The following is an 11,662-nucleotide window of genomic DNA, read 5'->3' on the forward strand; positions in this document are numbered from 1 at the left end:
TAATAATAATAATAATTAACACTTATATAGCGCAATTTCTACAAAAAATTAAAGGCTCAATTGCACTTCACAAAGTTCTTATAATGATAAGATATGTAATACAGATAAAAATTAACAAACCCCCCTTATTATGAAAAAACTTGCTGATATAAAAACGCTTTCAGTTTAATTTTAAAACAGGGCAGGGTTGTAGTCGTTCTTATGTCCTGTGGAGGCAAACATAAAAGCACAATCCCCAAGGGCCTTAGAATTTCAATAGCACAACTACTTAAGAATACTTAGAAATTCAACAATACAACCATTTGGCAACATCTGCACAGCTGTAATTGGTTCGAAGAACACTTTTTTGCCTTTTGATGAGGAAACAGACTGTAGGAATTACGAACTGTCATGGAAACTTACACCAAATATTCCCAAATAAATAGATATAATGGTAAATTTTGAGCTCGGAAGTGAAATGAAAGACATAATATTCATCTTGTCTTCTCAAACTCATTAATAATTTATGAACAGAAAACAAAGGAAATCACTATCATGAAGTTGGTTTAGAAATGTGGTCTTATTATCACAAAATTTGGTGAACTTTTGCTTTGATTTTCTCCAAGAATTATTAATGCTTTGAGAAGCTGTATCAAATAATCAAAAGAGTAGGTCATCCTTTTTCTAAACACCTCAAAGTTGCTTTAAAAAAAACCTTAGCTACACCTCATTTTTTTCAATCCACTTCTCATGTTTGAAAATTGCATAAAACATTATAAAAGGAACCACAGGAAAGTACAGCTCAGTAGCTTTCATTTGAGTGGTCATGCTTTGGGGGTTCAAGGGATTAATCTGTAAGGTCTGAGATTAGATCCACTTCCGCCTCAGTCACGTTGGATACAAGCTCCCGGCGATCTACCGGGACATTTTGTCACGTGATATTTTATCAACGTAATCACGTGACAAAATGTCCTACACCACTTGACAAAGATTCCGAGATGGAATCAAAAGCTTGTATTCCAGCATAAATTTTGATCCTGAAAGCAAAACCTTTTTGTTTGAAACTAATAATAATTTTAAATGACGCCTACCTTTCCAACAGGCCATAAACAGAGGGCTCTGACCATAGTTATCAGGCAGTTCGACGTCCGCACCATGAAGGAGAAGCTGCTCAGCTACAGCAACATGACCTTCCCTGAAAATCACCAAAACAACTGAGCTAAGCATCGAAAACAATCCTGCATCTAGAAAGGGCAGATCAGGTTAAGGAGGCTTGGCAGGATTTTTCAAGGGTACACCATCCTGATACTTCACTATCAGAGACAGGTCAGCCAGGAAATTTCACCCAATCATATTTCACTAAGATTGCTAACAACTTTCCAATAAGGCAAAGTTTGATCGACATTGGTATTACCATAGCAACAAAGTGATGATGTCATGTATTTTATAACTGCCAATTTTCTAGACATCTAGACCTAAACTTTCAAAATGATCTTATGCCTGAGGTAGGCCACATCTAGCTTCTCAATACTGGAAAATTTATTGACTACAAAACAAGATCATTTTGTAGAAATCTTCCCTAAACAAGAAATGAGATGTTATCCTTACAGCACTCTAGTGGAGGAAATGAGTGGGGAGGGGAAGAAATGGTGGTTCTTGAAGTACTAAGGGGGTGAGAGAAAGGAGAAAGAGTGGGTAGAGAGTTAGGTGAGCTGAGTGGGGTAGAAAACAAAGCAAAAGGAGAGTGGTGCTTTTAAAAAGAGGTAGAGTAGGAAGAGAAAGAGGCTATGACAGGTGACAGAAGAGAGGGTTTGGAGAAGCCGATGAATGGTCTGATATGACTTCAAGAAAGATCAACTTTGCTAGCTAGTTAATTGAGAACACATAAATCATAATTCCTGATCAATGAACGCTGCCCACTTCCTTATTGTGTTGCTCAAGGAAAATAATATCCACACTCCCATAAAGTAGGGTTTTTTAGTTTGAACCCTCCCATCCTCTGTAAATTCCAGCTTGGCTTCATACTTTGCTTTAAATAGTTTGGCTTTCGAAACTCCCCACCCCCTCCTCCCTTGAAATTTCCAATAGGGACCTTCAGATTCGACTACAAGTATGAGATTGAGTACGAGTATGACTTTTCAATTCTCGTTTACCTGGTTTAGATGACAGCTTGCCACACCAATCTTGTCTGCTGGTAAGCAACAAGAAGGAAGGAGCGAGAGTTCTGGGGATGTGACTGGTTTAAAATTTGAAAGACGTACACATACTCAATCTGTCTCGTACTCTGATCGGAAGTCCCTAATGACCTCCTTGAGGTATGTACAAATGAAGGGGTGTGCGGAATAAGGCCCTTAGACATTTTTGATGTAAGGTGAAATTCTCCTTTTGTTTCATAAGAGAATACGAGGCAATTTGGAAGGAGAATCTGGCAATCTATCAGAAGTCACTTAGGGCCTTTTTCCAGGCTTCCCTTCAAATTCTCTGGAACCACATTTATATGCAGAGTCATTAAAGCAAACCTTGTGGCCTCCATAAGAGGGGTGCAACCAGTCTTAGTCTGATGATCTGCTTTTGAGCTGTGCTTGAGGAGCAGATCAACCACCTCCACATGACCTATTTAAAGAGAAAACAGATTTGGATTTAGCACTCAGAAAAACCAAATGTTTGTGTATAACAAGTAGCACTTTGCATATTATGTATGTAGACAAGTTTGAACAGTTTGTAGCTTGACAACATTTTGCAACATTTGAGTGTCCTTGGAGTACCATTTCATTTTACTATGAATCCTGTGCTTTATCTGCCTTCCCTGTGATAACTTCATGGATTAAATATAATGCAATTTTATTAATATACCTTTCCAGCAGGCCAGTGTAAGTGGCGTGTCATCGTTACTCCCTGATGGCGTGTTTATCTCAGCACCTTTGTTGAGCAAAAGACGTGTGGTTTCTACATGACCTTCCCTGAAAATATTTCACAAAACAGAACAGGAGTATTATTATAAGGTGCAACCCGTGTGCCAGTACCCATATACTAGTAAAGTGCTTTCGATCTCTTGTGAATTAACATTTTGTATTGTACTGATTGCCCACAAATATTTAGGGAAAGTGCCATTGCATAAAATTGAGACGAGTGGTCAGCCAGTCCAAGATGGTGCCCAAACCCTGAAAATCGCATGGCATCCAGACTGAAGTGAGTCAACCCGCAGGACTTCACTTAGCCAGCGGGATTCAAAGCTCTTGCATGAAATCGAGGTGAGCGGTCAGCCAGTCCAAGATGGCACCCAAACCCTTAAATTGCACATCATCCAGAAAGAAGTAACACGAATAGTATGTATTCTCCTAATGCCAAACGCAAATAGATGAACATGGCACCTGCAGACTTTGAAGAGATTGAAAGCAAGACTAAACAAAACAAATTACTGAGGAGTAACCTCCTAATCACCAACAAGGACGGGGCCTCCTTTGGATAGAGCCCATATGTTCTTTGCATTTCGTGATGACCTGAGAAACTCTAATTTCTTAGGAGGGTACCAACTAACACAGCAGTATTCTTGTGCAGCTTATGACTACAAATAAAAAAGCAGATCATAGCAAGGACTCTTGGGATCTTAAACAAAAACTGGGGGTAAAAACACATTTGTTTTGGATTTTTGTTTTGGAGATCTGCTTTTCCTGCAAAGTCATAAAACCCACAAAATTACCTCTATATTAGGAGACACTGCTCTTAAGAACCCTCTTAATAATTAGGAGAGAATGACAAAGTTCCTTTGTTTCCTAAGTTTACACCTCAATCAATTATGCATATAACTACAGTGTGTGATTTTATTACCTTGAAGCCAACATCAAGGGAGTACACCCAGCTTTGTTACGATGCTCAATATTTGACTTGTGCTCAAGAAGAAGCTCAACAACGTTAGTGTGGCCTGAAACAAATTAATATTAATTAATGACGTTTACATTGACATGGAGTGCAAAAGATTTTTCACATTTCACTTCCTCTCAAAAATTCCTTGACAGGTAAGGGGACCGAGCCACTGACGCCAACTACTCCTGTTTTGCAGGCTTCTACAGTAACTACAAAACATTTACAGAGGGTTGAAACTGCGATATTCAGGGTCATCATAAGTAGCTGGTAGCCATCTATTAGAGCAGGCAACTACATTGTAGATGGCCAGCTACTTTGAGTTTAAAACTGAGAGTTTATCCTTAACTTTAAACACTAAGCTTATACTAACTTATACTTTAATCATGAATAGGAGACTTTCTTTTGTTTTTATTCAGCTAGTTCCTTGTGGAGCAGACTTCTCCAAAGCTAAAAAAAGTGACAGCTCTGACATCACAGCAAAATATAATGCAGAATAAAATAAACTGTCTCTTATTCAAACAACACTGCTTACAGTACCTTTCCAGCATGCCAGAGTAAGAGGAATATTATTTTCACTTCCAGAGGGAACATTAACTTCACCATTGCTATCAAGAATCAACTTGGCCACTGAGTAATGACCCTCACTAAAAGCGACAACAGAGTAGTGTAAATTAATAAATTACCACAAACACAGAGTTCATTGTAAAAGCATAATATACCCGGTACTTACAAAGACATCACGGACGGTCTGTGAACATGTCTTGGCCCAACTACTTTAAAAAAATTTTTGTCAACCAACTTTTTCCACAAAATAGCACATCCAAGTTAACTATCTTTCCTTTCATTTTCAGCTTTATATCTCAGGAAAAATTAAGTTAGAATTTTGCAAGCTTTTGTCTACATCTGTGGACTTGATTGTGTAGCTGTTACACATGTCAGACATGACGATTCTTTGGCCCTGTTCTCACCAGAACCCAGCTGTCTTGCTACATGGACAAGTCCACAGACATTAGACAAAAGCTTGCAAAGTTCTAATTGTAATCTTCCTGAGGTACAAAGCTTAATTAATTATTGGATGTTTTGTTTTTAAAAAAGTAATTAAGTACAAGTTAAACAAACCAGAGCAAACAGCAAATGTTGATTGTCTGCATTGACCCTTTAAGCACTAACAGAGATCAGCATCAAATTTCTCCTTGTAATATCAATGCTTATTCAACCCCTGAGGTCACGAGAATTAAGAATATGATCACCCAAGGTGAATTTTCTCGATATTTAAATAACTTCATCCCACATTTTTTATGAGAAATGTATGGGGACAAGGTAGGAGAATTTGTTCTTTGATAGTAGGGGTTAAAGGGTTAAAGAAAGCAATGATTGAAAAAAAAACTATAACAACAGACAACAAAGAATATTTAATTAGCAAAAAAAAGATTCAGTTGCAAATTAAAACTACAGAAAGTAAGATCTTAAAACAGTTTGGTAGTTGGTTACCAAAACCCATTTCCTACTGGTAATTTCAGTAAGTACATGGTTATCAGCTAAGTAACAAACTCAAAGAATTTATGATGCAAAAAGTAAACTTATGTCAGTGATCAATTTGATTTGGGATTACTACATTTTCTTTACAAAAAGGATTGAAATAGTGGTGTTGCTATGGAGAACTAAAGTCACAAAGAATATTTTATATACATGTACACAAGGGAAGCAACTTAAGTATCACTCGGTTCCACCACAGGAATCAAGCATGAGTCTACCTTGGACCATTTGAAGTCCTCGTAAATGACGCCTCACAGAATTGGGTGGCTTCATTTCAATGACAAGTTAATCCAGGAAAGACAATAACTATGTAACTAACTATTAGAAAGTAAGGAAGGCATGAATGAGATAGCAGATCTACACAGTGAATGGTCACTTGAAAAATTCTCAGAAATAAGTTTTACCTAGTAAATAAATTTACTTTTGGTAGTACGCAGATAAGCCCAGAAATGAAGATTTTGACTTCTTTTTAACTGCACAGAAGGATGTTTGAAAATCGTCTTTCAAAAAATACTAAATGCTGGGGCAAGCCCAGGATAGATATGGGCGCTGCTGGAACAAATCTTATTGATTCAATTACAAAATCCATCGTAACAGAAAGCTAGCTGCCAATGATGTTGATCTACGTTTGTATTAAAATAAATATTTCTCTGAATCATCAATGAACAAGTTAAGTCTGGCATTCTAGACATCTGAGATTACTTAAAAAATGAAAAACCAAATCTGCATGATATAACTTTAAGCCTTGTGTGTTTACTGTTAATGGTACAGAAATACAAATTTTAGCATAAATAATATTCTAATTCATTCAAAGTGATCTGAGTTTTTATCAGTTGAGGAAATGCTAAAAGGATAGCTCTTCATTAACAACTCAAGTATGTGACCTCATAATCTATTATTAATTTTTTGATCTGGTTAAAATACTGCTATTTAAATACAATATTACATATTTTTCCTGATATCTCAGTTTTTTTACTTAGCTGTGTGATTAAAAAAAGACTGTGCCTAAAAACACCACAGGAGATCCTCAAAATACCCCGATAAAAATACAATACATTTTATTTGTTGCTGCCCATGGGTTTTTCAAACCTCATTTACAGAGAAATGTTAAAACAAAAGTACACGTACTAAGAAATTATTGGTTTACAGATTTGACTTGGTAATGACACAATCTTTTGAATTTTTTAATTTAATGCACTTACAAACTCTGACATATCTTAGGCCGTCCCATGCATTAGAAGCTGCAAATTAAGCTACAGATTGGAGGTAGACCTACCACACGTGCCGATCAGTATTTTTTTTTTTTTTTGGAAGTTTTAAAAAGCATTTCTGTCAAAGAACTCGCTTCCTTCAGTTATCTTGATATGAGAAATGAGCTTCACTCATCAACACCTTTTAAATGGTACATCACACATGGATTGAGCATTGTGTTTTTCTTTGCTGTTTTGGAAAATTTGGCCAAGCAACTTAGGTTGGAAAGTGTTAACCATGGTCAATTATTGTAAAGAGCAAGAAAAGTGTGTTAAATATAATGATTTACTTTGACAGTTCAAAGCTGACAAGTTTTTTTATGAGTCCGTAAGTTTACTAAATCATTTATTTTCATGATTTATGAAAAAAAGTTTCAAGCCTTTTTAAAGTGAAGTAGGTGGAGACTCTTTGACACTGTGTACCTGTGTTTACTGGTTTGAATGCACAACACCTACCCGCCTCGACTAGCTTCAGCTATTTGCGGGTAGGTATATAGACACCTTGTAACTGTAATAAAGTGTTGTTGTTGTTGTTTCTGAAACTATTTTAATAAATAAATAAAAAAATGATTTACAGTACTAGTAGTTGAAACTTGTAACTTCTTTTGTGTGGCAAAATAAAAAAAAAGAAATGATAAATAAAGAAATAGTATTTAAACTAACATACAGCTGTATTCATAAAAAAAACTTAATATGAGCTTTGAGCTCTCAAGTTTTTTTTCTTTGCTTTTCATATTTCTTATGTTTGACCAAGGTTAGCATACGATGCACATACCCATTACTTGGCTAAAGTATGAATTCACATTATTTTTGTCTCCAAGACAATGTTCTTGGAAATAAGAGCCTTACTGTATGTCACACACGACCCTAAACAAACAAACCCTAAATAAACAGAGTAAGCTATGGATACAATCTCATAATTTTCTTGTTTTTATACAAAGGATTTAGGAAAATTAAGTGATGACCAATACCTTTCCATTGTTAAATTATTTGTGGGCACCAAGTTGAGATTTGTTTTTTACTTCACCTTGCCAATTTAAGAGTTGAAGGGCAACAACCACTGAAAAAACGTTTGTTAAATTGGTTTGAGGCACGCTATACATCAGCATCTGGTAACTCAAACTATGGACCACTTGAACTCTAAGAAGCTGAAAGCAGTTTCACCTCACTCCCTAGATGCATTCAATTATCAGAGTTGGACAAGAAGTACGGCAAGTTAAACAAAACTCTCATGTGGTTGCTGTAATGCAGATGCTCACCTTATTTAATGAATATACACCTGTAAGCGATAATAAACCCTGGGCAACTAAAGTAACTTTGCCAAAGGGGAACCCAGGTAAGCACAACTTGAGAGCACCTGCATTAATTTTTGGCCTATCTGCTACAAATAAAATCTAGTTAACATCTGGCAAAATGAAACAGAAACCTGGGCAAGTACTGTACATTGTATAACACTTGACAGCACTTTACCAGAGGTTAGGCTAGAAAGTTATTTTCCTTTAAGCCCTTTAATTATATATTGGACCTGAGGAGTATGAATGTACATGTAAGCAAGAACAGTTGTTGATGTTTTAAACAAGGAAAATTCATGGCAAGTCATGTATTTGGCCATTGCTTTAGTAATAATATTTGCAATTAAAGCCAAAATTCAATTTAATTTGTCTCTTAATCTAACCACATTACAGCAAAACTTCCAAAAATTGAAATTCACCTAAGGTGGTATTTACTAATCATTTAATAAGAAGAAAATGCTACAAAAATACAACTGAACACGGGCACTGACTGATGAAAATGAGTGCTTGAGAAATTGTATGAATATTCATGTGTAAAATGTTGGTTCAATTAAACAAATCTTTTTTTCATTAAAATTGGAGAGGAAAAATATAATTTGTTTAAAAATGTAGCCTTGAATTTGTACCTAGAAGAGTAATTTGAAAGAAAAGTTAAACCATCCTTACAAAAAATAATATAAAATTGCAATATGTTCCCTGTGACCACTGACGCCTCAAGAAAAAATAAACTAAAAAGACAGGATTGATTAAGGGTTCACCTAATGCAAGGAATTCAATAATATTTCATGACTTTTTCAAGAAAAATAATTTATGAGATACCGAAGGCATTATTTTTACCTCAGAATTGACCCCTTTACAATGACTTGTAAACTACAGTTTAGAAATGTAGCATTAAAACTCTGACTCAAGAAAGTAATTATTTATTTTGTGTAGCTTTTTTTGGTGTGATTAATTAGATATTCCTTTGTCTAGCCAAAGGTGAAATTTCTTGATAACAAAGCAGGGATTTGATATCAGAGGATGTGTACCACACTAACAGGCTGGCTATCATTACAATTCTCTTTGCCTGATTTCAGGATCTTATCATAAAAGGTTTAGGCAATGAAAGGCATGTTTGCCCATGTTCCCGACTTTTACTGCACCTAGCACTCTCCCTAAAATTAAGCTCCTCTAATAAAAAAGGCAGTGGCATCTAGCACTGTCGCTAATGCTGTGTAATTAACCATTGCTTGCAAGTGGAGTTCTTTGTTTTAATAATAATGACAGCATTTGAATACAAGACAAGGATCTCAACTTTGTGCAGTAGCAAACTTGGTCCTTGCCATGTTGCAGTCAGTTTATGGGCCCCTTTTTTGGGGGGGAGGGGAGGGGTTCAACTTTCAAAGTATTCACAAAATACACCACACTGTTTCAAGTGTAAAGAACTGATAAATTTTCAAAGAGCCAAAGTTAAAGTGTTGACTTCTTTGAACATTTTGAATGTAGATTTTGTGCAAGATTATTGACAATTTAAGTCATAAAAAAGACACCGTGGCCCGATTGTTTGAAAGCCGATTAACGCTAATCCACGATTAAAAGTTAACCAAGGTTTTCAGCTCGCTTGTTTAAAATGTTTTTAAAATCTAATTTTAAGCCAATGGTAAAGAAAAACCAAAGTCAAAACTGAGGGACAGAAATCTTTTTGAAAAATCTTAATTCTTGTTAATCCAGGATTAACTTAATTGGGCTTTGAACAACTGGGCCCATAAGATTAGTCTCTAGATTTTTACAAACCCCACAGAATTTGTACCAGATATGACAAGTGCACCAGATAATACATGTCAGCAAATGAAGGGGACATAGAACCAAACCTGAAATATTAAAGTTGTGAGGCATACATACCGTGCTGCGAGCATAAGTGGAGTACAGCCATCCTTTGTGCGATGCTCTATATTAGATTTAAACTCCAAAAGAAGTTTTACAACATCGTGGTGGCCCTTCCAACAAGCACTGGTCAACGGGATGTCATTGTTGCTTCCACTTGGAACATTAACCTTAGCTTTCCTCTCGAGTAACTTCCTCGCAACATCGGTATGTCCCCCAAGTGCTGCAAACATGAGTGGGGTGAAACCTTCTTTTGTGCGATGCTCAATATTGGCATTCCTCTCCAGAAGCAGCTCCACCACATCACAATGCCCCTTCCAGCAGGCAAAAGTAAGGGGGCTATCCTTGTTGCTATCCGATTCGACATTTATCTCTGCACCATGATCAAGCAACATGGCTGCCACTTTAACATGACCTGCCAATGCTGCAAACATCAGTGCTGTACAGCCATCTTTTGTGCGATGCTCAACGTTTGAGGTCCTTTCCAACAGCAACTCCACAATGGCTTCGTTGCCAAGGGTGCAGGCCCATGTCAGGGCACTATCAGAGGTGGTCTCAGTGGGGGCATCGATGTTAGCATTGTGGTCCAATAAATAACGTGCCACATCAACGTGTCCCTGACTGCACGCCTCTAACAACGGTGTGTTGCCAGCCTTGTTTCGATAATCAACATGCGCTCCACTTTCCAACAACAACTCCACGATGTCAAGTTTCCCTTGTCGACATGCTAAACTCATCATCTCGTCCAAACTCACGTCCGCTTCGGCCACAGAACGGAACACAGGGTCTGTTTCGTCAATCTGTCCGGGTTCGATAAGTTCATCGTTCTCTTCTTCCCCGGAACTCATCGTCCACATGAAATGTCCAGCGAGATGTCGTCCACTAAAGAGCGAATTACCTTGCGTCGAGAAAGTGAGCACCCGTAGAGATTCAGTTTCGACCCCGAGATCTCATTCTGGTACTGCGAAGTTTGTGGAAAGAAATCACGTATTAGGGAAACAATACAACTAAACAGACAGACTGAAATATTAACAGTACAAAGTAAAGCTGCGTTCTGCCTCTTTCTTTGTTTGTAGCTTTCAATTTTCTTCTCAAGGGAACAGTTGTATTTAAATTATGAACCTCGACTACCATACAACTTAATAATTCAAGAATAAAATTGAAACTCCCATACCTTGATGAAGTTTTAGCGACCAAGCACGGCCACAGTATTCGAGATTTTAAAGAGCAAGTTACGGGAATTTGTCAGGGTCTTCATCCAGGGAGAATGATGAAGTTTTTTTCCCGTCCAAATCACTTTTACCTTTCACAAATTGTTCGCTGTTTCTGGCCGGTGCAGCGCGCAGGATCAACACATGCACATTGATGGCTTAGTGACCAGGCCGCTTGCATAAGAACCGTAGTGTTTCGTGGTCTAATAGTCTAAATACCTTTCTATTTTTGTTTTTGTAATTTTACTTTTCCAATTTGGTACTTTCCCACCTTTTTTAAGTCACTTCCGCCATTATTAACTTCTGTCGATCGTCAGGAAGTTAATTTAACTTCTTCCTCTTGTAGGATGAAATCTTGAACTTTCCATTTAAATGAAAGCTATTACGCGAAAAGTACTTTTCCTCCAAAACCGTCGTTTGTTTTTGAAATTGTTTCGGGTAAATATTTTACAAACTTCTCAAGATTATGCCCAGATGTTCTTAGTAGTCAACAAGGTGATTTAGATAAAGAAACGATGGACTGTTTAGTTTTTAAAGAAACTCACAACTGTCGCAGCTGCAGACTAATATTATCCCCGGGTATATTGTGACATCGCACTTGTCTCAAAGAATTGTAAATTACTGATTATTACTTTTTTGGCACTTTAACAGCCAACTTTCATGTGGG

At 36.9% G+C, this 11,662-nt stretch overlaps 1 protein-coding gene across 1 annotated transcript in view; it reads right to left on the reverse strand.

The window, feature by feature from the left end:
• Positions 1 to 11,135, reverse strand: part of LOC146469145 (uncharacterized) — a 37,125-nt gene extending 25,990 nt beyond the window's left edge. The window contains exons 1-7 of the mRNA XM_085123792.1: positions 10,959 to 11,135; positions 9,803 to 10,745; positions 4,381 to 4,487; positions 3,808 to 3,901; positions 2,833 to 2,939; positions 2,499 to 2,592; positions 1,071 to 1,174 (exon numbers count right to left, since the gene is read on the reverse strand). Of these exons, the coding sequence (XP_084979918.1) occupies positions 1,071 to 1,174; positions 2,499 to 2,592; positions 2,833 to 2,939; positions 3,808 to 3,901; positions 4,381 to 4,487; positions 9,803 to 10,641 (1,345 nt within the window). The 5' untranslated portion in view covers positions 10,642 to 10,745; positions 10,959 to 11,135. The remainder of the gene's footprint in view (positions 1 to 1,070; positions 1,175 to 2,498; positions 2,593 to 2,832; positions 2,940 to 3,807; positions 3,902 to 4,380; positions 4,488 to 9,802; positions 10,746 to 10,958) is intronic.
• Between the last annotated feature and the right edge of the window lie 527 nt (positions 11,136 to 11,662).

The sequence above is a fragment of the Pavona decussata genome, unplaced genomic scaffold (assembly GCF_977016875.1).
Source record: "Pavona decussata unplaced genomic scaffold, jaPavDecu1.1 SCAFFOLD_127, whole genome shotgun sequence".
NCBI classification, from domain to species: Eukaryota; Metazoa; Cnidaria; class Anthozoa; order Scleractinia; family Agariciidae; genus Pavona; species Pavona decussata.